The sequence below is a fragment of the Drosophila ficusphila genome, unplaced genomic scaffold (assembly GCF_018152265.1).
Source record: "Drosophila ficusphila isolate 14025-0441.05 unplaced genomic scaffold, ASM1815226v1 contig_414, whole genome shotgun sequence".
Taxonomy (NCBI): Eukaryota; Metazoa; Arthropoda; class Insecta; order Diptera; family Drosophilidae; genus Drosophila; species Drosophila ficusphila.
In genome coordinates, this window is record NW_025064328.1 from 15,046,378 (window position 1) to 15,072,421 (window position 26,044).

Genomic DNA, 26,044 nt, shown 5'->3' on the forward strand with positions numbered 1-26,044 from the left:
CCGAACTTTCCTTCCCAAACAGCCTCACGGCCTCAAACGGAATTGGGAAATTGGAAAATCGCGAAAGTCTTCGCCCAGATGGGCCTTTTTCCCGGCCAAACTTTATGGCCGATACTAAAGTTTTGAGTGCCGCCAGGGCTAATTGATTGTTTTGTTGGCCAAGTCAGGTCTGCAAACAGTCTGCAGCCCAACAGTTCGAAATCGTTCAATGTAGTAAATAAACACAAAATATTCATGTAAATAGTGATCAATCAAAACGGAGATATACGAAGAGTAATATTTAAATAGTCTTGAATTTGGAATGCCAATTTTAAGCAGAGGTAAACTATTGATAACACCAGTAAATGCTTAAGCATAATAGATTCTACCTTAAATTAAATTAAATATTCATTTAGTAAATGTTATAAGTTTAATATAAAATATTGTGCAAGAGATTATTAAACAAAGCTTTGAATAATGTGAATGTCGAGGAATGATTAATTATTACGGTCAACTGATAACTATGATAGCTTCTGAAGTTATTTATGGAACCCTCAATTATCGACCACATTATCATTATTAATCCTTTTACAGAGGAGCGCCTGCTAGGTAGACCAATAATATATTCGTATTCGGCGCACCGGAATTATTGGCCAGAGATCGCTGGGTTCTGGGGATGACTCGGCATCTGGGGATCTCGGGACAGGGCTTCTGCCTTCTGCGGCTTGTGACTCAGCCTGGAAATGGAAATCACATGGCCGATCTGGCCTTGGCCCGGCAGCTGTTGCTGTTGCAATTGACGATCAAACGGGGAAAGAACTTCGGGACTGAGGCGAAGAGAGCGGGATGCGAACAAGTGTGAGGCCAGCTGCCTTTTGGCCTTTCTGCAGTTTCTGCTGTTTCTGCCTTTTCGGCCTTTTGCCTGGCTATTGTTATTGTTATTGTTATTGCTATTGGCACTGCGGTTGCTATTCCATCTCGGCCATCTCTTCGCCGATCGTCTCCTTTCAGAGCGCCGCTGTCATTGGCATGACACCTGCATAAACATTTTAACAGCTTGTAGGCTCAGGCGCGGTCTGTATTGAGTTTTGAGTTCTGTGCGCTGTGTTTTCTCGTGTTTTTTCCGCTGCTCGTTAAACAATGCTGCGCCACCGCAAAAAAGGCGAAAACGTCTCGAGAGTTTGCCCTAATTAGGGGTTGGTCTAATTGATACCCAGTTGCATGATCACTGCGAAGTGACATGAAGTGGCGAGCGCAGGGGATAATTCGATAATCTAAATACCCGCATATGGTAATTTGCCAGGCGAAGGGAGATGTTAAGGCTGCACTTATTATCTTGTAAAGTGTGTAATGATAAGCCCATAATATTGGCAGTTAATGGCTAGTGGTATGTCATTCTAGGTATATTATTCCCTTTTTAATATACTCGTAATTGTTTCCGAATCACTGGAAATGGAAATGCCCGCAAGCAAAGTAGACAGCTTAATTGCAGCTAGCAAATAGCTCCGATATTCCAGCCAGCCTGCAACCCAATTAGTGTCAGCGATTTGGTTTTGTTTTGGCCGCTGGGCCACTCAGCTGGCCAGTCCTGTCTAATCGGTAATCAGCGGGCAATCAGGCATTCAACAAAGTCCTATTAAATAATGCAATGCCTCTGGAAGGGGAAGGGGAAGGGAGAGGGGGAGTGGGGCACTTCAGGAGCCGCTGCACATGGTGATTGAATTTAAAATGGACAGCGGCGAAAAAGGGCAAAGTTATTAGCGTAATAGTCGGGCCAAACAAAACACACAACCTGAACCTGAGGCATGGAGGCACCGAGGATAGGAACAGGTGAAAATGCACATGACAAGTGCAGCTGTTGGCATCAAATTAGTCCGTGCCACATGTGCCGCAAATCCGAGTGCCGCCGCCCAGCCAGCGGCAATCCATCAAGGGCTCAATCAATCATTAGCAGTGCAAACTTTGGGCGGGCGAATGGTGAATGGTGGATGGCGAACGAGGAACGAGAAACGGCAAACACCCAAAACAAACAGAAAAACTTTGGATTTTCACACCTTTTGCAATTAAGATGCCGCCTAGACGACATTGACTAATGAGACGCCATTTTGTTTGCGGCCTGGCGCAGCTGAGCCAACAGACAACATGGCGACCGGAAATAAGTCAATTTGCTTATTAGACTGACAGCGTTCGGGAAGGAAAGCGGAGCGGAGCGCTGGGAAGCCGCTCGAATTGCGAGCTCAAACGCTGAAAGAACGTCCGAATAAATACGTCTTTCTTTGTTGAGTTGATATTTCAAACTGATTTTATTTAAGAATATGTTCTACTTAAATAGCTAACATGAGATTTACAACTATTCTTATCTTTAAGGGCGATAGAGGAGATAGCAATTACTCCGATCGCACTTATCCCTAAACATGTGGTGACCACTCGCAGGGGGTCATTTTACAACCTTTTTATCTCGTTGTTTTAGGTATGCACACATGTGAGACATTTGGTGCGGCTACAATTCCGCTACCTAAATATACATTTGTATATATGCGTGTTCATGTTTGAACATACTGCCAAAGGCCGGCAAGAATGATATATTTTTAATATATGAATAGTTATGATTTAACGATTTAGTGGACTGTAATTATTTATTCAATTTTATTTTTTAAACTCAAATCTTGCTCTTTTTGTGCATATATATTTTTCAGCTTAGACATGTAATTCTCTTATAGCTTAACTCTAACATTGGTTTGATTTATTCTTTCTTAAATAATAAAATACTTCGTGTTCTGATGAACATTCTGCCAAAGGCCCGGCAAGCTTTACAATTATTTTTGACTATTGTGCAAACAACGGTTTAGTGGACTGTAAATTTATTATTTTTCAATACATTTTTTTTTTTTTAACTTAACTATTTTACTTTAAATTCCTTGCAACGGGCCTGCGAAAGTTATGGCTTGTAATCTTTGCCTAACAAAACATTTTTTCACAAGGTATATTATAAAAATTCCCAAAACTATTAATGACAATATAAGACCAGCATGTCCGGAAATATGATGGAAATGTAAATCCTTTAATTGTGGATGGTTTTCTTTAAGCTCTTTAATTTCTTCCTTTAATTTATCAATTTCAATTGTATGATTTAATGGCGTTAACTTTAACGGATCCCACATTATTTTCGGAACTTCACTAACCTCTCCTATGTATGGTGTTGACAGTGTCTCTTCACTTTCCGATTGAATATTATGATGGGCTATAAACATTTTGTCATCCGTTCTTGCTGTACAATACGGTGCAATACTTAAAATCCCTTGCTCAGGCAGTTCAGACAACTCCATTTGAGACCCAGTACATTTTACTCTTATTTTAGTACCTATCGGAACCTTAAACAACCAACTACTTTTCTTTTCCAACTCTACCCAGTAACTTGTGGTATCCACTACTGTTTTGTATACACAATTCGAAGCTCTATTTGGTTTTAACGGCTGAACTTCACATGCGTTGTCATTCGCGGAGTTCCAGGGCCAACTTCCTTGGCATATCCTTTTATTTTGTTGCCATTTTTGACATTGATTTAAGGTTGCTTCGCTCATTATGTGATACGAATCGATTTCAAAATTATAAATTAAAAATTCGGAAGTTATGTGTACCATTATTATTTTATCTACATTCCTAATAGGCAACGGAATTAGTCTAAACAATTTAGACGGATGCCTACTGAACAAAGGCACCTTTGCAGTGATGACTAATTTATTCTCTATAAACAATCCTCTCGCTGTTAATAAGGTATATACCTCCTTTAGTTCCGTTCCTGATCTTTTCCCTGGAATTATTAGATTTTCCGACAGATTTTCCTGAATCTTGGCAATCTCAATTTTTAGCTGATTTGGCCTAAGTATGTTTGTGTTTAGTCTGCCGTGATTAATATCAATTAAAAGGCTTATAATCCCTGATTGAACTTTTTCACCTTCTTCAATCAAGGAGTGAAGCTGTTTAGTTATCATAAAGAATTTTATCGATTCTTTGTAAACATAGTAACTCTCTTTAAGAACTTCTGTCATGTTTTCAATTCTTACTTGCATACTTTTAAAATTAGCGTTAACATCCTCGGTTGTTCTTTTTAATAAATTAGTAGTTGAGTCAACAACTGACGTTTGCTTTTGAACCAATTTATCCATGTTCCTCTGATTATCTAATAAGTTTTTCATATCTTCCTCTAACTGTTCCCTGTCATCTTCATCCATTATACCAAATAAAATATGATACAACGAACCTATAAACTCTAAGGGAGCACGTTTGGTTCTGGATCTTGGTTCCATCATAAATAATTTATTATTCTCTTCTAGTTCCATTAATTGGCTTTGCATATTATCCAAAACTAGATTGCATTGATCTTCGAAGCCATGAAGTTTTTCACAAACTCTTCTCATTTCCTTTATCAATGCTTTACCTTTATAAATCATTTTAAAATATGCCTCCATGTTATAATAAATCACCAAATTCCAAGACGTACTTACAATTTCTACATCTCCTAGGGGATCTAAATATATTGCCGCAGTGCTATTAATTCCTTGTACCTCAAACCCATCCTTTTTTGTTTTTATCGCTGCGGCACTTGACATCTGGCACAACAAAGCAAGCAAAACCAATATTACCATGCTACTAAGCTTAGACCTAGGGGAAACTCTTTTTATGGTCGGAGTTGCAGTTGCATCCTCTGCTTGCTGTACACCAATTAAAGGACAAATCTTGGTAATCGGTCTTGTAAATGATGCTTCTGAGGTTTTTACTTTGACAACCCTAACTTTGTCGTCTCTACCTTTATGAACTTCCTCTACTTTTGCCATTGGCCATCTAGCTGGGTGACAATTTTCATCTTTTAAGAGCACTACCTGCCCCTTTTCTATATTTTGACTACCTTTATTCCATTTATACCTCTGCTGCAACGTATATAAATAATCCTCCTTCCATTTGACCCAAAAATCTCTTATCATTTTGCGAATTAACCTCCACCTATCCAGGCTAGGAACCTTTTCATCATCATCTATTGACTCCACTATATCCAACGTAGGTCGACCTATTAAGAAATGTCCGGGCGTTAGCACCTCATTATCATCGACATCTTCTCCCGTCGTATATAGCGGTCTAGAGTTTAGTACTGCTTCGATTTGGCATAATAAGGTTGACATTTCTTCGTATGTCAATATACTATCTCCAATGACTCTTTTTAAATGATATTTAACCGACTTAACACCTGCTTCCCAAATACCTCCAAAGTGAGGTCCTGCCGGCGGGATAAAATGCCACTGAATTTTTTCGGTTTCCTTTTCTGCAGCTACTCTGGAATTATATTGTATGGCTTTTAGTAATTCTTCATCTAATTTTCGTGCAGCTCCTACAAAATTAGTACCATTATCCGAATATATATTGGCACATTTTCCTCTTCTAGCTATAAATCTTTGTAATGCTGCTAGAAATGCATCAGAAGTTAAATCACTCACAACTTCTAAATGAATTGCCTTAGTTGCCATGCATACAAACACTGAAATATAACCTTTAAAAGTTTTTTTGACCTCGATTTTTCGAACATTTTAGGTGATACGGCCCTGCATAGTCTATACCTGTATTTAAAAATGGGTATGCTACATTCACTCTGCACTTCGGCAGGTTACCCATTATTTGTTTACCTGTACATTGCCTATATCGCGCACAAGTGACACACTCTCTCAATACTTTCTTCAGAGAATCCCTTAACCTAAATATCCAATACTTCCTTTGGATTTGGTTTCTCATTAAATTGATTCCACCATGCATTGTCTCCTTATGAGCCTTTTCAATTAAAAGTCGTGACACGTGGCATTTATCTAATATTATCGGGTGCTTCACATCAAATCGTAACTTGCTATTTTGCAACCTACCACCTACCCTTAGAATACCATCTTTGTCTAAGAACGGATTCAGCCCTATAACCTTACTTTTCTGCTCTATTTCCTTATCGGCTCGTAAGCATAATATCTCTGCAATAAAATGTCGTTCCTGCTGTTTTTTAATAATTAATAATCGGGCCTCATTTACAGTCAGCCAATGTGGGTATGACATCTTCTTGACTTTCATGGCGATAAATCGTAATATCCAAGCTACGACCCGTTCCGACTTTTGAAAACTTGAATATTTATCCAGAAACTTAGAAATGGTGTCTTCGGATTTTACTATCACCGTATTTACTTTTACTTTATCATCTATTTGTAACTTGTGCCAGTTGTCCTCCGGTGTTGAGAGCCATTTGGGCCCATTCCACCACAGCGAACAATCTTTTAATTTCGTAGCACAGATGCCTCTTGAGACAATATCTGCTGGGTTATCCTCAGATCTTACATGATTCCATGCTGTATCTTTTACTTTTAAAATTTCGTCAGTTCTACGTCTAGTAAATTTATCTTTGCAGTTCTTATTTCGTATCCGTAACCTTTCCAAATCCGTACACTTGATCATAGTTGCTACTATTGAGTTACTGCCTTTTGATTTTGTGCAGCCTGACACTATCCACCCGAACTCAGTATTTTGACCTAGGAGTCCGTCTATTTTCTTAACTCCTCTTTTAAAAATGTGCGCGTTTAGATCTGCACCTATTATTAGGTCTACTCTACTTGGCTTATGAAATTCGGGATCAGCAAGTCGGTATTTGTCCCACTTTGTCGTGTCAATCTTAACCGCTTGTACTGGTAGTGCCTTCATTAATTTTGGAAGAATAATTGCATCTACTTTCAAATTATTTTTATTCTCTTGATTTGTTTTTATTTGCAAGCTAACTTTGTGCCTTGAACTGCATGTTTTTACTGAGGAAACTCCACTAATCTCCGTATAATTTTTAATTTTCGGTAATTGGAGAATTTGTGAAGCTTCCTCTGAAATTATAGTACTTTGAGACCCACTGTCAATCAAAGCCCTTAATTTTTCATAGCCTCCATTTTTTGATTTGACCTCAATTATGGCTGTGGCTAATAATACGTTCTCCGTTGTCCTGCATGTGTTCACTTTTTCTGGAACTTTAACATGAAGCAACGTATGGTGAGGTTTGTTGCAAGTCAAGCAAAGCTGCTCGCTTGTGCATCTCTTAAAACTCTTATGTTTTAAACATTTTGTACAAATTTGATTTTTTCTTGCCCAGTCAGTTCTCTCTGCTGGGTTCATTCTTTTAAATTTGAAGCACTGGACTAAATAATGTCCCGGTAATTTACAACACGCACAATTTTCGCTGTTATTATTCTGCGTTGTATTTACCACTTTCTTTACAGGTTTCTCTCCCTGTGACAATGATGATATGGAATTGAGCCTTTGCTCTAAAAATTCCATCACATCCGAAAGCGCTTGGATTTCTTTTGTCTTTTTGACATGACTTTCATATAAATTTAACGATTCTTTGTTAAATTTCCGAAGGATTATGTGGGCGAAAATGGCATCCACCTCTTCGGACAATTGTGCCTTCAATTTCATAATATATATTGACTCATTAATTGAGTCAATGAACTTTTTAATCTGCCTATCCGATTCTAAATTTAAATTGGGCATATCCAAAAGCCTATTCATATGTTCCGAGAATATCTTTCTTTTATTCTCGAAACGCTTGGTTAAAAATTCCCAAGTGGCTTCATAATTTTCGCCCCCGCCTAACAATAAATGAGTGACAACACTCCTGGCTTCACCTTTTAAGGCTGACTTTAAATAATTAAATTTAAGAGATGGACTTAAATCCTCTCTTGAGTGGATTAGCTCTGTGAAAAGTTCGTAAAACAGATCCCACTCTTTGGAATCACCAAAAAATGTGGGAATCTGTATTTTAGGCAGGGTTGGTAATTCCTCTGCCTTCACCACCATCGACACGTCAGCATGCCTATTGACTACGCTGGATCGATTTTTAATGGCCGTTAGTATATTTTGCGTATCAAACTCGATATCGCTTATTATGTCGTCAAACACAGAACTCTCGAAATAGGTATTACCCTGTTCAATTAGGTTCTGTATCTTACTCCATAGAAACTCAATTTTGTTTTTCCTTATCGTAAGGAAATCTGGACTATTATCTATGAGAGTAGACGTCTCATCTAAGTATGCTTTCAAAATGCCTACCTGACTTCGAAATGTCTGCTCTATCCTGGACGCGTTTGAAGTGCCTGGCAACTCGATCTCTATTTCCATATTTTTGGTCTTTGAAACGTTTGCCGTGGGAATAACCTGTCCCTCTGGCTTATTTGTCTGAGACTCTTTTTCAACCCTTAATTTTATCTGAGCCAACACCATCATAATGATATCATACTGCTTGGTATTAAAATACTCATGATCGACAACGCCGATCTTTAAAAGGGCAGTATGGTTAGTAATAAAGAGTTTTTGAAGCTCTTCTAATCGTCCTACGTCTAGCTCTGTTAGCCCTATTTTTGCCTCTAAACGTCTTATTTCCAAAATAATCCCGGACTGCTTCTTTAGCAAATCTATAGTTTTTTCCGAAATCATTATTATTATTTTCTTAGGGATATATGTATATGTAAAAAAAAAAAAAAATTTTATTGTGACTTAGCTGCTTCCGTTGCCGTCGCCAGAGTAGTCGTTTTTTGCTGTTGCTGCTAAGGTCGCCGCCGTTTGTCCAGTCGCCGCTCTTCGTTGCAGCGGTATTTTTTGTTGCTGTTGTTGCTGCTGAAGTCGCCGCCGCTTGTCCTGTCGCCGCTCTGTCGTTGCAGTGGTATCTTTAGTTGCTGTTGTTGCTGCTGAAGTCGCCGCTGCTTGTCCTGTTACCGCTCTGTCGTTGCAGCTGAAGGTGCTGCGTCGCTGGTTTTTTTTTTTTTTTCACTTTTCGTTTAAATGCTTAATTGCATTTATTTCCCGCACAATGTCGCTGATGTTTAAGGGCCTCAAGCACGCCTTACACGACACTGTTAATTTTTAAGCTACCTTTAGTTTATTACTACCAGAAGGTGCTTTTTTTGTTATATCTCTGTTCCTTACCTCGGGTGGGGGGTAACAAGAGATTTTTTTATTTTCGCTACCTTAAGCTGCGTGTGTCTAGCACTACATACAGACTTTCAGGTGCTGGTTGATCACTCTGAACCTCTTACCACAGGGGGGAAAGTTGCAGAGTTTCGAAGGATCAAAATGATCGGCTCGATTGACCAAAATGAAAGAACGTCCGAATAAATACGTCTTTCTTTGTTGAGTTGATATTTCAAACTGATTTTATTTAAGAATATGTTCTACTTAAATAGCTAACATGAGATTTACAACTATTCTTATCTTTAAGGGCGATAGAGGAGATAGCAATTACTCCGATCGCACTTATCCCTAAACATGTGGTGACCACTCGCAGGGGGTCATTTTACAACCTTTTTATCTCGTTGTTTTAGGTATGCACACATGTGAGACATTTGGTGCGGCTACAATTCCGCTACCTAAATATACATTTGTATATATGCGTGTTCATGTTTGAACAAACGCAAACATTCGCAACCGAACGAAATGGATGGCATTGTCGAGGGCAAACAGAACGGGAAAAAAGAGAAAAGAGGGAAAAAGCCAAAAAAGCGCGAAAATGTCACACACAGAACACAGCAACTAACGGCGCCCCGGAAAAGCGGAAAAGCGGGGCTGCATACGCTTAATCGAAAAAGTCAAAAACAAAATTCGGTGTCGCTCTCATCCAGTTGCCAGTTTTCCTGGCTTCCTACTCCTAGTTCTTCTGCTCGCCTGGCTGCCTTTCTTTCCTCGTTTTTCCCCGATTTTCCCCCGCTTTTCCTCCGCTTTTCCGCACCGCTGTTGTGGCTTTTCCACTGCCAAACAGCGAAATTGTTGGCGCTGCAAGTGGCAGCTTATTAAAAAGACGTGGGCCACAGCGAAGCACAGAATGTTTTGGGGGCAAGCAAAAATGTCATAGGAAAGCCAGCGCAAAAAACCGATTTTTTGTGCAGAAACAATGGAGAAAATAATAAAGCGGGTTCGCAGTGCCAGGGATATACTCGTACTCGTGTTTATTCAGTGGAGGAAGCTCTATTGGATACGTTTTGATTCGATTGTTCTTCCCCTGGTAATACATCTATTTCGGATAATTGGTATTCGGTACTCCTTCCAAAATGAAAACTAAACATATCCACTGACCTTTCCGTTTCTGAACTCATTTTATTTTGGGGTGTGACGTTTCTTAAATGTCACATATTACTTCTTATGCTTTGATAATCATTCATGATATGAAATATCATCTAATACAAAAAAATATAACTGAAGTATAACAATTATCTAAATTTGTTGTAAATATAATTAACTCTATAAAAACATTCTCTTTTAAATATTCTGCGGATGCTGTGTCACTGATTTCACAGTTTAGTTTATGCCAGAATCCCAGTCCCAAAAGCCTTGGTTGAATGGCAAACACTTTGCCGTGTCGCAATATATTTCAACGTCTTAACCATTAACCTTAGCCCAACCCCACCCGCAGGCAACTCGCACCCGAAATGTCAGCTGCAACCCTCGACCCGCACCCTCTTATGTTTTAAACATTTGCGGGACAAAAAACTGTGTCCACGAGTGCCGCATGTCCAGTACAATCGCCGAGCAGCCGAGCAGCAGAGCAGCAGAATCGCAGACGCCACTCGCTGGCAAGCTGCCAAAAGTCCGTCGGTCGGTCGGTCGGTCGGTCCGCCTGGCGGCATTTGAATTGGATTTGCCAGGCGGTACAATGCGAGTACATAGCAGCCCGGCCCTAAATCTCCAGCCTCAAACTTGGCTGACCTTGCCCCGCACAGTCGCACACTCGCTAACTCGGAAAAGGAAAAGGAAAGCAGAGGCAGGGGGCGTTGGATAAAAACGACAAACGAGGCAGCTGGCACAGCTGGCGCAATATTTCTTGCGCCAGATGAAACGCAGATGATGCCGCAGGAAAAGCAGCAGCAGCAGCAGCAGCAGTAGCAGCAACACAGTCCGCCAAGTGGCAGCAGCTCTGCTCCTTGCTCCTTGCTCCTTGTAAATTGTCAGGACACAGTTGTTTGAGCTGCTGCCTCGAGTGTCTGCAACAGATTTGTGCCGAAAAAAGCGGGGGGATTGCTGCTGCAGGGGCATGTGTTGCTCGAAGGAGAGCAGGGAGCAGCGTCCATCGATTTGTGCACTTCGAGATGGAACTTCCCAGGTATAGAGGATAGTCATCCGCAGAGGAGAGGAGGGACTCCTATTAGAGCGCACAGGTGCACCGCTCGGCCATCAGGAGCACCTGCTGTCATTCGCAATTTTTAATTGAAAACGGCAGTCGAGAGCAGGCTTTTGGCCAAACGACGTCAACGTCGACACGTGCCAACATGTGTTGCTGGTTGCCCGGGTTGCTCTTGTTGTTGCTGTTGTTGGTGTTGCTGCTGTTGCTGCTGCTGGCAGACAACTTGGCAAAAACTTGAATGGCGTCACGTGCTGCAAGGCTGGCAGAATGATTTTCCAATCAGCGGAGAACAAGCGCCGCCAGCCGTGGCAGCTGGAAAATCTTCAATTGCAACACACGCTGGAAAATTGCATCTCGACAGCAGCAGCAACAACAACAGCAACTTTAGCAAAAGCAAAAGCAACAACAGCAACATTGGCAGCTGGCGGCCATCAGCTGCTGCTGCTGTTGCTGGCATAATTGGGATGCCTAAATACGTTTTGTGGGCAACATGTGGCAGCCAAATGTTCACCCCTCCCCCATCCACTCCCCTTTCCCCACTCCCCTGCCACCAAAAGCCTGCCCCATAAAGCAGTTCGTATCGGAAATAAAACAGACCATAAAGCCGATTAAGCGCGACACTCGTTCAACTGTTTTTCCCCGTAGTTGCTGATGTTGCTGCCCCTGTGACAAGCCATTATCTTATTATGCCCCACACAGGCTGCAAATGAAGGGTGAATCGAGGGGCGGCTCTACGGCAAAAGGGGCGTGGCAGGGCAGGAGCACTCGCACGTGCGGCCGAGTAGTGCAAAAATGTTGATGTTGCTGCTGCTTCTGCTGCTGCTGCTGTTGTTGCTGTTGTTGCTGTTGCTGCTTCCCCTTTTCCTGTTGCTCCTCTTCTGAGTGTCTGTGTGTGTGTGTGCGTTTGTGTGATGTGTAATTTAAAATGATGCTGCGGCACGTTGCCAACAGACAGACAGACAGACATACTCGTACAGACACTTTCGCAGACTGAGAGGCGCTTAGCAAATAGTTGACGAGGGTTGCCGCTGAAGTTCTTGCCACTGACTCAGCCAATTATGTAATTTTTTAAGGAGCTTAATGAGAGTGAAAAAAAGTGAATAATTTGTGGTGCATGAATCAGCAGGGATTAGGTTTAGCATCAAGGAAGGGTACAAATGCATTAAAGGGATTTCAGAAAAGAAAAAATACAATTTTTGTATGGTTCTTAGCAACTCAACAAGTGCGTTAAGTTAGGAATACAAACCACTTGCCTATAAAAATAAATCAAATAAACTTAAGTCCCGAAATACTAGTTATTACATTTTAATTGCCAATCAAAATTACAGCTCTCTTCTACCAGAGAATCCCTCAAATCGATTTTTTCAGTCCTAGCCCATCGGCTATTAATCGCTTTGGCACATTTTCTCACATCCCATTCAAAAGCCATAATGTTCGAACGGCGGAAATTGTTGGCGCTGACTGTGTAATTAGCCCCGAATGCCAGACGGCCCAATGCTAATTACCCAGCCCAGAACTCTTCGCTCAACCCGCTCTTCTCGGCCGCGCCAGCATACATTTGTAGCCCATGTGTAATGAAGCAGCTGACGCAGCAAGTTGCAAAAAAGTTTTAACTGTGAAACGATGTTGCTGCTGCACAGGTGTCGTCGCCAGTAATCCCTCCCAGCAGTGGAGAGCGGAAAGCGGGCGCCACTTGCGCATAATGACGCACAATGCGGACTCCGCAATACAAAGTGCCCGGAGTCCTGCGAGTCCTGCGAGTCCGGGTGTCCCGGAGTCCCAGGTTCGAGGTCCGAGGTCCAGTTGGTTGTCATTCGCACACACACACATATGTGGCAGGAAAGCGGGGAAAGTGGAGGGTGAAAAAGTGGCAGGGGCGGGGGAATAGGAAAATGGGCAGCTTACGAGGAAAGCACTTGCAGCTGTGCTGTGATTTCCCAACCTCTCATCCCAACCACCTCGTTCTCGGCTGGCCTTCAACCCCCTTCGCTCTCCACAGCCTTTGCTGTTGTTGTTATTTCAGTTGGCGCGCCTTTTCGTTAACCGCTCCTCGTCCTTTTCGTCCTGGCCCATTTGTGTGGCTGTTTTTGTTGGCAAAAGGGATAAAAGTATAAAATGCTTTGCTGTCCAGCACATGGCTCTCCGGTGCCACGCCCCCGCCAGCAACCCCGCCCCCCACCGGAGAATTAAATGAATGTCGTTTAAAATTTGTCCTTTGTTTTTTATGATTTTGCCAGCCTAATTGAAAATTATGCAGTGAAAATGTATTTTGCCGTCGCCATTCATTTGTCAAATCGTCGAGCACGGGCTGCTAATAGTTGATATTTCCCCGGGGGTGAACTGGTGGCCAGAGATTGGGAGAAGTGGAGAAGTTGAGTGGATTCAACTCCAGAAACAAGCCTGTAGTTCAAATATTGAAATTCTAACATTTCACAAGTTCTTTGCCTTCTGCTTAAGAGGTCCTAACTGCTAACTGGTGAATTAAATAATAATAATAAAAATAAATAAAAATAAAAATAATAATAGTAATAATAATCTTCTTTACTTTACGTTAGTTTAATGGTTTAATGGTTGGTCAAAACTATCGAAACCTTTTTAAAGTCTAGGGAATCGAACTCGTATTAATTCCCCAAAGCAAATCTGTAATGGGGGCTCCTATCCCACTGTGCTGGCTCCGTTTAAATAATTACTTTTCCTCTTGGCAATTTCGCCGGCAGCCGTCGCAGCCCCACAGCCTCCCGAGCCCCCAATCCCCCCTCTCCCCTCCGCCCTTCCCCTTTGGATCCTGCCGCCTCGGCTTCAGTTTCAGCTTCAGCTTCAGCTGGCCCAAGTTTTGTGGGAAAAACTTCTGCGGGCGACATTTTCCATTTTGCTGCGATGGAAGCTTGTGAGGCTCCCGGCTCTTTGAAGTGCTTGCCTTACACAGGATGGAAAATTGGTGGGCGGAGGGGGGCGAAGGAAGAGGGCATTTGGGGCGCCTTCTGGCGACGACAGGCGACAGCTGCTTGAGCGACAACGACACGACTGCTCCTGACATTTGATTCATTCGTCATAGCCAGGCCAAAAGCGGCAGCTGCTGGCTATTAAGTGAGTCAGAGAACCACCATGGCACCATCGCACCACCCCCCCAGTGGCTCCCAGTTCCCAATTAAGCTCACCTGCCGCCTTTCACAAACACTTGTTGTTGTCTGCCCCCTCCCCCTACTCCCCACTCCCCCCTCATCCACATGCACGCATGTTTTGTCTCCGGGGTTTGGGTGTTTTTCGCAAGCTCTGGAAGGGAAAGACCTCGCAAAACACTTGTCAAGTGTTCGGCCCGAGGGATAGGCCGAGATCGAAGTCCGGACTTTCCCAGCGGAGGTGGGGGGCAGAAAAAGAGGGGCTGGGTCGTCATTAGTCGCAATTCCCCCCACCATCTGCACCACCACCCCCAACCGCACTCACTCAGTTTTGGCAAACGGCAGCTGCCGGCGTGTCAAGTGTTTGTTTTTAATAGAATTTCATTTGCGGCATTTGTGTGTAATTTCGCTCTGATGCCAAACAGCTGCTCCAACTGCTCTTTCGGGGGCTGAGGGGACTGCGGGGGTTCCGGAGGCCTCGATGCCCCCTCCCAAGTGTAAATACTGGCGGGCGCGACGATTGACTTTAAACAATTGCTCTAAACATTTCTTGCACCTCGGCGCAGAGCGAAAACGGCCAGCAGAGATTGATCGAAAACATGAATGAAAATGAACAGGTTTGCGGGCCACCGTTTCCCCGTTTTCCGTTTTCCCCTTTTCCGCACTCCCCACCCGATTTTCCCGGCTTGTTTACGCAGGGGCACGGCAAGCTGCACAAACTCCCACAGTCCGCAGAGGTATTTACATATTTTAGTGATAAAAATCAACACAAAAGCGTTTCCCCATGCGAGCTGGACACGAACAACTTGCAGGTGGGGTGTGGAAAGTGGTCGCTGGGTGGTGGGTGGTTTTAGGTAGTGTTTTGGTGGGTGGGTGACCGGATCTCCCCGGCGGCAATGGGTCGCGATGATTGGTAAACAGGAAGTGCAGTTGCCGAGTCAATTAGCAAGGCTTCGATCTCGAGTTCCCCCCCCGAGGAACCCAGTTTCTCGATGGAAATTCATTTAGTTGGGCGTCTCGGAGGAAAGTTCTTCAACTCAATTACGGAACAGGTGTTTACGGCGTGTGGACTGTTGGCAGCTGTCGTTGTTTTTTTCCCCCAGAATCGTTTTTAGCCTCTGCCATTTGGGGGAGAGAAACATCTCAAGAATTTTTAGAAATTTGTAGGAATGACATGCTGGCATCTTATCTATACTAATATTATAAAGAGGTAAAATTTGTTTGTTTGTTTGTTTGTTTGTTTGTTTGTTTGTTTGTTTGCAGGGAATAGGCTCCTGAACTACTGGTCCGATTTAAAAAATTCTTTCACCGATAGAATGCTATATTATCGTGGAGTTAAATAGGCTATAATTTATTTTGAAAAAAATTAGGGATCCGTAAGAAAATTGCAATATTGTCGCATATAAAGTGAGTTGCTACCTCATCACACTGACAAACACGCTCCCATAGCATTTTAACTCAATTTTTGTGTTCACTTTGAAATTGTGAAAAAAAAAGAATTTTTATTCAATTTAAGTTGAACTGTGAAAATTATGTGGATCGTGCATTTGAGAATAAATTCACCACTCTGTCCATAGTCCAAAATGCTTAGAGGACGACGTGCAAACATTGGCCGCAGACATCCAAGCCAGCAGCCAGTATATTCACAAAACTTAAGCGAAGAAAGACAAATGAGCACATGGAGATCATTGGCATCATTCAATCGCATGGCATTCCAATATGACCCCACTGCGAACTACAGTGATAATGAAAATTTAGATATTGGACCAATGGCGACTATATACCGATATTGCAGTGCGTTAAGGTTTAAAAGAGAAACGGCTGGATTGTGCTGCGCAAGTGGAAAAGTCAAACTGGAAAAGTGTTAAATCACCATCTTTCTATACTTCCATATATTTGAAAAAGGTTGCAACATTGACTTTTATGTTGTTAAATTGTGTTGACCAGCGAAGCGGACACAGGCCCTCTAGTTGAATATAAATTAATGAACAAAGAAACATTTTGAAGTGACGCTCAAGGCAATAAAAGAAGCAATAAATGAACGGAAAATTTATGTATACTGGTATGTGCAGAAAATTAAATTAAATCTTAAAATCTTAAATCTTTATATTTAGAAGTTATAGGATATATAGAATGAATAGTAATTACACCATAACCCTCAAAGCAAGCACCCATATGATTATTTCCTTTAAGAACCAGAATTAAAGCAGCAAATAGCATATTTAAGGGACTCAAGGGAATAAAACCCAAGTCTCTAATCATGCAGCTGGTTTATTATTGAATGGAAAGTGCATATTTAAAATATCTGCACTTAAACCTCTTAGAAATGGAAGCAATTTGGCCAAATTAAAGCGGCAGCTGTTCTTTCCTCTCCAGGCGAACAAAGGCCCAAGGTCTTCGCCTTCGATTGTGTTTCAGTTTCAGTGCGGGCGCGCCCAATTTGCATGTCAGACAACCATTTAATCAAATTGAAATCAAATAAGTTGAAAACATAATGTGAGAACTTTGTCACTTGATGTTTTCGTCCATCGCCGCTCTGGGAACCCGTGCAGTCTGCCCGGGGAAATTAGCCGGGCGTGGGCGCCGCTCCCTTCCGTTCCGTTCCAACCGCCTTCTAACCGCTTTTCCCGTCCGCTTTCCCCACTTCTTCCAGATGGCGCTCGACGGCAAGGCGATAATTAAGGAGGAGATTACCGACAAGGACGCCTACGAGGCAGCGGGAGCCGCTCTGGCGGTCTCCACCGCGGCGCCCGTCCAGGTGCCGCCCGCCTCCTCGACGGCAGCGGCATCGGCGGCAGCGTCGGCGGCCAACAACAACAACACATCAGCGGCGGCAGCCACGGCGGCAGCAATTAGTCGCCGGCTTAAAGGTGAGTGGAGCATTTCTCAAGGGGTTCCTTCCACAGCGAGAAAAAGAGCGGGATCGGAAATGGCAATCTGATTTCTACACTGAAACTAAAATATAAAATAAATGATTATACCCATAAAATGTATAATTACTAAATTAGACACCCTAATCTTCAAACACATTTAATCTGTAAATTATTCCTGTAACTAGTTTTTTTTTGAACAGTGAGATTTGTTGAAATGGATAATTACAATGGCTATTAGTAATTATAATTATTACGAAAGGGGCTGGCGAGGAATTAGAATATAGCGATACTAAAAAAAGAGTTGGCTTAGCCAATCGATCAAACTTTTACCAAAAATGTTGTGCTCTTTCTTTGTGGCTTTCTTTTGTTGGTGACAAGTAATGGTTTTAGTTTTGGAATGCCAAACGCTTCCCCGAATCGCTACTATTTTTGTTGTCCACTTAATGGTGTGAATTGCAGCAGCTGCTTATGCTTAAATCCAGGGGAATCTGGACCCAGATCCCAGTCCGAACTCTTCCTCGGAGTCCCGACTGGAACTGCACATCAGAGCATCGGAAATTCGTTACTTTTTAAATGGTTTTCCGAGGCCAAGCCAGACCACAGGCCGCAGTCGGAAACTTCACGAGTTTTCGAATGAAAAAGGCCAAAAGCATTTTGCCAGTTGCTCCCCGAAAAAAGGAGGAAAAGCAGAAACCGCTGCTGGCATTGTTCCCAGCATCAGAAGCCCGCACGCAGACGAGCATTTTGTTGCCTGCTTTTGGGGCACTTTTGGGTGGCAGGAAAGGGGGGAGGGAGTTGGAGAAGGGGAGGGGATCATGCGGCTTTGATGGCTGGCAGTGCTACCTGCGCCAGTTCCCAGGCCAATGATGTGTGGCCCAGCATTTAAGTCGCTTGAATTTCTTTCCTTTTCACCAGCAATTAGCATTTTGCGGGTGGCGGGGAGTCTGCCCCCCTTCCCACCCACACTCCCCCTCGCCCGATGATAATCAGAAGCAGTGCATGATGAATATTTGCCAAAATGATTGTTTTCCCAAATGACTATGCCAGCAACAGCAACAGCAACATCAATGACAGCAGCAGCAGCAGCAGCAGCAGCAACAACAGCAGCAACAACAAACTAAACTTGCCAACGTTTCGTTTTGTGCGCTCGACTGCAATCTATGGGACGCAGCTGTGCAAATTCTGTTGCCCACATAGAAGTAGATACACACACACACACTCACACTGGCAAACACACAGGCGAGACACACACTCACACAGAGAGAGAGATGCAGGACCACGCTGCGTATACGTAACCTTAAATCGATGGAGGGAGCTCATGATGTTGGACCAGCAGTTCGTTCTGGTGCCCATTCCTCCCCCTCCTTGCCCCTCCTCCCCCAAAAACATTATGTTTTAGAAAATATGTGAATTGTCAACACAAAATTTTCGTAAATAGTTTTTCGGTTTTGCGTGGGCTCCTTGGCAGCAGCTGCCGCTCGGACACCAAACTTTGGGTCAGCAGTTGAGGCTTTCCCACAACAGGACCAAAGCCAAACAAACCGAAACTTTTAAGCCCGGTCAAGTGCAATATTTTACAATTGTACCCGACGGCGGAGAGGGGGAGCCAGCTGATGTGGCAATGCTGGCCAATTAAGCCAGGAAAAGTGGGCTGCCCCGGAGGACAGCCTGTGATCCATCATTGTCTATGTTTGGCGTTTGATAAGAGCCGCCGACTCGGTTGACTGATGCCTGCGACCCTCCATGTGTCCTCCGTTCTGGTGGCGTTTTGCTCGGCTTGCTTGGGTTCCCGGGTGGTTGGGTGGTTTGATGGTTGGATGGCTGGATGGTTGGGTTGTTGGGTGGGTGGATGTTCGCCCTTCGATTGGCATGGCGGTGGCGTGCCTGAATGGCTGTGAAAACACAGCCAGTTGCAGCTGTATCCACAATCATTATCACAAAAGCAAACTGTGCAGCAGCCGCACAGCAGCAGCAACAGCAGCAACAGTAACAGCAGCAACAGCAACAGCAACAGCAGCAACAGCAGCAGCAACAGTGGCAGCAGCGGCAACATCAACTGACTGCCATTCCCATCGTCGTTGTCGTCATCATCGTCCTCATCATCATGGTCATCAGCAACATTCGCCACCCACAGTGTCTGTCAGCCACCCACATATCCATCCACCCACCAGTCCACCATCGCACCAACCCACCAACCCGGCAATCCAGCAACCCGGCGACCCACACCCATAAACAATTTCCATTAGCTTGTGCAAACAAAGTTTGTGTGTGTTTGGTCGCACAGGCGACGAGTGCGTCGCAAGTCTTTTCATTTGTTTTGTGTCACAAAAACCTTTTCTACTTTTATTTAAAACCAAACAATCTACTAATGTTAGTGAATTCAAAGCAATCAAGAGCATTACTCACATATATTGTTGTAAATAAATACTAACATTTCCTAAATCAAAAAAAAATTAGTATTGAAAAACATTAATAAATTATAAACACGTTTTTGGGCACCTCATTATACTTATTTTATAATTTATTTTGTATTTGAGTTGAAGTACTTTTCCGAGCTACTATTTATAATTTAGTTCCACAATTTTCGTCGCCTGACAATCAGTTTCCCAGCAGCTTCTCCGTCCAGCTGCGCTCTGCGGATTTGCGTTAAGCTTTTCATTTTTGAGCTACAGCATCGCTCTGCCAGGATCATGGATGTGGATGTGGATGTGGACGTGGAAGTGGATGCGATGGGACAGCACGTACCGCAATGTGTTGCCCCATCTATAAACCCATCCAACCAGCCAACCACCCAACCACCCATCCATCCAGCTCCTGCTCCACCCGATGGCAGTCCTTGCAATTAGTGCGTTATGTGGTGCTTGATTTGCTTGCCTGACTGGGCCCAAACCACACAGCACACACTTCGCAGGGCCAAAAATGTTTGCTAATTTATTTCCCATGTTCAAACAAATTTGTTAATGCCGGCAGTTGGTCTGCTGAGCAGTGTGTAGCAGTAGTGTAGTGTGTAGTGTGTAGTTTGTTGTGTGTACTGGCCAGATCTGTGGGACAAGTGCTGTAGTGCTGTAGTAGTGCCATGGTGATGTAGCTTGTTGTGGTTAGGCGGCACATATATTTCCGATCCCGCTCGGCTTCCCCTTCCTTTGGTTTCTGCTAATGCATTTGTAATGCGCCCGGGCTGCACATCCTGTCCTGGTCTCCGACTTGGACTCGCTCGTGTTCGCCTTGTTCGCCTTGTTCGAGCCCCGACATGCCACTAATCCTCCTCCTCCGCCTCCTCCTCCTTCTTTGTATCCTTCCAGCCAGCAGCAGCGGCGGGGACAAGAGCTCCTCCTCCTCGTCGAGCAGCAAGGACGGCACCACACACACATCCTGCAGCAGCAGGGGCGAGCGGGAGCGGGAGCGGGAGAGGGAGCGGGACAGGGAGCGGGAGCGGGAGCGGGAGAGGGAGCGCCTGTGCCGCACTCCGCCGGACTCTCCGCCGGACAGCTCGCGCAGCCTGGCCCCCCGCTCGCCGCACTCCCCGCTGCAGCTCCACCAGCGGCCGCAGCGCACGGCCAGCGTCTCGCCGGTGGTCAACGGCTCCTCCGTGGGCTCCTCGGGCACCTCGCCCACGCCCACCGTGCCCGCCGGACAGCATGCCGCCTCCCTGGCCGCCGCAGCCGCCGCCGCCGCAGCAGCCGCCCACGTGGAGCAGGCGCGGCTGGTCGCCAAGATGAGGAAGTTCCTCGGGGCGCTGGTCCAGTTCTCGCAGGAGCTCGGCCAGCCGGAGGTGAGCGAGCGGGTGCGGGCCCTGGTGCTCTCCCCTGTGCTGCGGCAGCATCTCCGTGGAGGAGTTCCGGCTGGCGCTGCAGGAGGCCATCAACCTGCCGCTCCGGCCGTACGTGGTGCCGCTGCTGAAGAACAGCATTGCGCTGGTGCAGCGGGAGGTGCTCGCCCTGGCCAGGGCCACCAACCAGTCCGCCCTGCAGTACGTGACCAACAACGAGCAGGCCGTGATGGAGTTCGCCCCCACGGAGTGGCCAGCGCCGAGTTCGGGGACATCTTCGTCCAGCTGGAAGCGCCCGCCGCCAACGGAGGTCCCAGTGCGGTCTTCAAGCGCCGCTCCTCGGACTCCATGATGGAGCACGGCGGCCACAACGGCCTGCAGGAGTGGAGCGAGTACATGGCCAGCGGCGGGGCGGGCTACCCGCCGCCCAAGCGGCTCACCCTCCACCCCGCCCACTCGGTGGTGGCCTACGGCGACTACGGGGTCACCTCCGCCGAGGGACTGCCCGCGGCGGCGGCCTTCATGCAGCGCGACGAGCGGGATCTGCGGCTCAGCGAGGCCCAGGCCAGGCACGCCGTTCCGCCGCAGCGCAATCCCGGCAATCCCAATCCCAACGCCAACCCGAACCCCAACGCCAATCCGAATGCGGCCGCCCAAGGAGCAGCGGGTGCGGGCGGCGGCGAGGAGGAGTGGAAGAACATCCACACCATGCTCAACTGCATATCCGCGATGGTGGACAAGACGAAGCGGGCCATCACGATCCTCCAGCAGCGGGGCATCGAGCCGCAGCACCCGAGCGGCGGCCAGGAGGTCACCCCGGCGGCCATGGCCGAGCTGCGCCGGCAGACCGAGGAGAAGGTCGCCGAGTTCAAGCGGAACGCCGAGGACGCCGTCACCCAGGTGAGCAGTCCATCTAAATTACTTATAAAATACCATGCTGGTTGCAAAGAAATTTCTCAATGTTTATAATTTAATTATAGGATATTTAAAAATATCTTTCTTTAACAATATTCATTTAATATTAGTGAATTATATATATAATCACCCAGGTGAGCAGTCCATCTAAATACTTACAAAAAAACCATGTTGGTTGCAAAGAAATTTCTCAATGTTTATAATTTAATTATAGGATATTTAAAAATATCTTTCTTTAACAATATTCATTTAATATTAATGAATTATATATATAATCACCCAGGTGAGCAGTCCATCTAAATTACTTATAAAATACCATGCTGGTTGCAAAGAAATTTCTCAATGTTTATAATTTAATTATAGGATATTTAAAAATATCTTTCTTTAACAATATTCATTTAATATTAGTGAATTATATATATAATCACCCAGGTGAGCAGTCCATCTAAATACTTACAAAAAAACCATGTTGGTTGCAAAGAAATTTCTCAATGTTTATAATTTAATTATAGGATATTTAATAATATTTTACTTTAACAATATTCATTTGATATTAATGAATTGTATATAAATTTTAATCTAATTGTTGCATCTTCAATTTCCAGGTGAAACGCCAAGCAGTCATTGAAATCCAGCGGGCAGTGGTGGCCGCCGAAACCCGGGCGGCAGAGATCATGACCCAGGAGCGCCTGCGCATGGAGAAGTTCTTCATGGAGATGAGCCGGCACTCCAGCGGCGAGCGGGATCTGGACAACAAGTCGCCCTCGATGGCCACAGCCCAGAATGTAGGTACACCCAGGAGAGTTGTTCGGATGGTGTGTACTTAGTTGTTCCTCCACTTTCAGGGAAGCAATCTGCAGCAGCAGTGCTGGAACTGCGGTCGCAAGGCCACGGAAACCTGCTCCGGTTGCAACATGGCGCGGTACTGCAGCGCCTCGTGTCAGTACAGAGATTGGGATAGTCACCACCAGGTGGGTTTCATAAGCAGTTTATTAATGAAACTTTGTAAAATGGAGATTCGTTATACCCCATTTCCTATAACCTAAGGGAATTGAATACCTTCAACTTCGATTCCTGATTTTATCTTATTTATTTATCCTATTTTAATGGGGTTTTCTTCTGTGTGTTCCTTGCAGGTGTGCGGCAACTCGCGGGCCAGCGAGCTGAGCGCCAAGCACCTGCACTCGGCCAGCAGCCTGCGCAGTGCGATGGCCACCAGGTCCCCGCCCACTCCCAACTCGGCCGCCCACCTGCAGGCGGCGGCGGTGGCAGCGGCGGCTGCTGCGGCGGGAGCGCGGGAGGCGGTCAGCGCTCCAGTGGGAGGTCCTGGTGCAGGAGTGACCGGAGGAGTGGCACCGGCGGGAGGCGGTGCAGCAGGCGGCGGAGGAGGAGGCGGCGCGGGAGCAGGAGGAGGCGGCGGCGGCGGAGGAGGAGCCTCGTCGGTCGCTGTGGCCGCCGCAACTCCGGGCGCTTTGGTGGCCAACGGGTTGGGCTCCAAATGACGCATTCGCATGATGAAACCCAAGAAGAAGTACTTGTGCTAGTCAAATTAGAGGGGGGTGAACCACAAACATATACACACACTTAAAGTTATGCAGCTAATATAGAGTTATCCAAAAACCAAAAACGGAGGAGCATCGTCGCTAAAGACACGGAATACTAGGGGATGCCCGACATCCAGAACTCATAAATAGATACAGATCGATGTGCATTTTGTCTAGAGTTTACACACTTCAATGTTTTAAACAGCTAACCATTAATGATCGGGTCGAAGGGTATAAGTAAAGGATAAAGATATATAACTTAATTCACTCAAATGTACTTTTTAAGGAACTTATCCTTCGATTCTCAACCTGTGACTTAATGTACGGAATTCCATTTACCATCGGCACCTTCACAAGCTACAGAAGATACATAAATATTATTAACGTAACGATATGTGCACGCTATTAAAGATTACATAAGCAAGTAAAACTAAAGCCATCAAATTCAATTGGATCAGCAAATCAGTAAATCAGTAAAGTTCTGTAAGTAAGCAACCCAAAGCGAGTAAAAACAAAACTGAACATAGTAGATTTTATTCATACAATACAGTATATTACTACGGATATGATTACGATTACGAGTATGGCTAATTTATTGAGCGAGTTTAATTTATTGATTAGTATTTATTGTACTCCCTAAACTAAAGCGTAATGTACTTTTATCATAAACGAATACCGAGTAAATGTTACTTACACCTAAACCCAAACCAAGGCTGCAAGGCTGCGACAAAGAAACCCAAGAAATAAAGTGTTTTAAACCAAACCAAACCAAACGAGAACGGTGCGATTCCTAAATGCGAATTGGGGAATAACATTTCGATTGGCAGCCTAAAAGAAGGCCATGAAAAGCGCATTAGTGTGGGTGCGAGAGTGTGCGAGTGTGTGTGTGGGTGAGTGTGCGACTGAGTGTGCTACAAAACCACAAACTACTGTGATGAAATTTCAATTATCGTCACTCAGCTGTGTCCTGCGACTGCCTGTGTGCGTGTGTGTGTGTGTGCCAGGACGAGTGTGTCTGTGTCGGTGTGTGAGTGTGTGGTTGCGTGCATGTATGGCACACCTGCTGCTGTCGCATTGCAAGCTAGCAAGTAAAAGCTCGTTAGCCCACGCCCCCGCTCCCCTGCCTCTTGCCACTTGCCACGCCCCCTGCCCCAAGGACACCCACAACATTTGTTGCACACCCCTCCACACACACAAACACACACAGGCAGACAGACGGCAGCTTGCCTTAACTTCGCCTTTGTCTAGATGCTGTGCGCTTTTTTGCAACCCTTCGCCCAACAACAATTCCAACTACAACAACTACAACTAAAACAACAACAACGACGACGACGATGATGATGATGATGGTGGCATTTGCTACCTGAGTGATTTCCCAAAGCCCACCTGCAATCCCCCTCCCCTCTTCCACCCTCCACTTGCCACTTCCGGTTGGGAGCGAGATGGCTGAGCATTCAAATGGCTGCACGTCCAGCTCTCAGCTCTTCGTTCCCATCTCCCCGGGGACTCCCCTTCTTTTACTCCCCTTTCGCCTTTCCCCACCCCCCACTGGCCACTCGATTACCCCTTTGTGCCGACTAGCCTTTCGCTGGCTTCTATTTAACATGCAGTTATCGTTTGTTATCGCCAGCAGCCACAAGCCAAAACCCAAAGCCTCGAACTCCCACTGAAAGCAGCTTGTCAACAGGGGAGCGACGCGGAAGAGGGATGTCCTGGCTCCTGCCGAAGCGCAGATGCCCTGCGAGTCCTTTACTGCGATAGATACGGGATGAAGCTAAGCTGCAGATTCAGCAATCAGTTCATAGAAAATACAATCTCTCATCTAGGTTAGCTACTCATGAAGTAAGTAAGCTAAAACATATTCAGGAGTCTGTTCAGATCAGGATTGAGATGTCCTCAGATGTCTTCATTATAATAGATACTACCTCCAATATCCTTATTTCAAATGTATTTTACCAGAGAATATTTATACAAATTGGTTTGGTTTTATTCAAGCGTGGATCCAAGAAAATACTTTCCAAGTCCCATGGAGTATTGCCAAATTCCATTCCGCCAAATGTAGTAATGTTTACTCACCCCCTCTCCCCTTCTCGAAACTCCCTTCACCCGCGGTGTATTGTTTTCCAGCTCCAATCGATGCCAATGCATTAACATTAAAACTTGGGCGCTGAAATTTTAATTAAAATGTGACAGGCAACTAGCGCACAATGAGCCCGCTCGCCGGATATCTTGGCCAGGACCAGGACCTCTTGTGTGTGCGTCTGGCATAAAAATATTCAGCATAAGTGGCGGCCACCCGGCGCTGCTCGACATTACAGAGCTGCTGAGCTCCGAGCTGCGAGCTACGAACTGCGAGCTGCCTGGCTGCTGAACTGCCGAGCTGGCAGCAATTGTGCCATTTCAATCGACATCTGTTACTGATTTCAAAGAAACTTTTGTTGACAACACAAACAAATGCCAAACACAGGGAGCGGGGGAGCGGCAAGGATGCCGTCGCCTGGGGGTTTAAGGTACAAACCGTTTGACGCTTGCCTGCGCACGACTTCACCGCCCCCCAACGTCCTCCCCTTCCCCCTTGGCCACCCCCTTTTGGCCCTGAACCAGACCCAGAGCTCACGTGTGGCCCAAAGTGCCGCACAGCTGACGTTAACGTTATCAGCAAGCGGCTG

The 26,044-nt window shown here is 45.2% G+C and overlaps 1 protein-coding gene across 1 annotated transcript; it reads left to right on the plus strand.

The window, feature by feature from the left end:
* The first annotated feature begins 16,224 nt into the window (after positions 1-16,224).
* On the plus strand, positions 16,225-24,138 carry LOC108101942 (protein CBFA2T3). The gene is given in 8 exon segments (XM_043208045.1): positions 16,225-16,336; positions 16,928-17,144; positions 20,450-20,952; positions 20,954-21,152; positions 21,155-21,816; positions 22,437-22,616; positions 22,677-22,802; positions 22,968-24,138. Coding segments are annotated over 7 exon segments (2,295 nt in total). The 5' UTR covers positions 16,225-16,336; the 3' UTR covers positions 23,376-24,138.
* Positions 24,139-26,044: the final 1,906 nt, after the last annotated feature.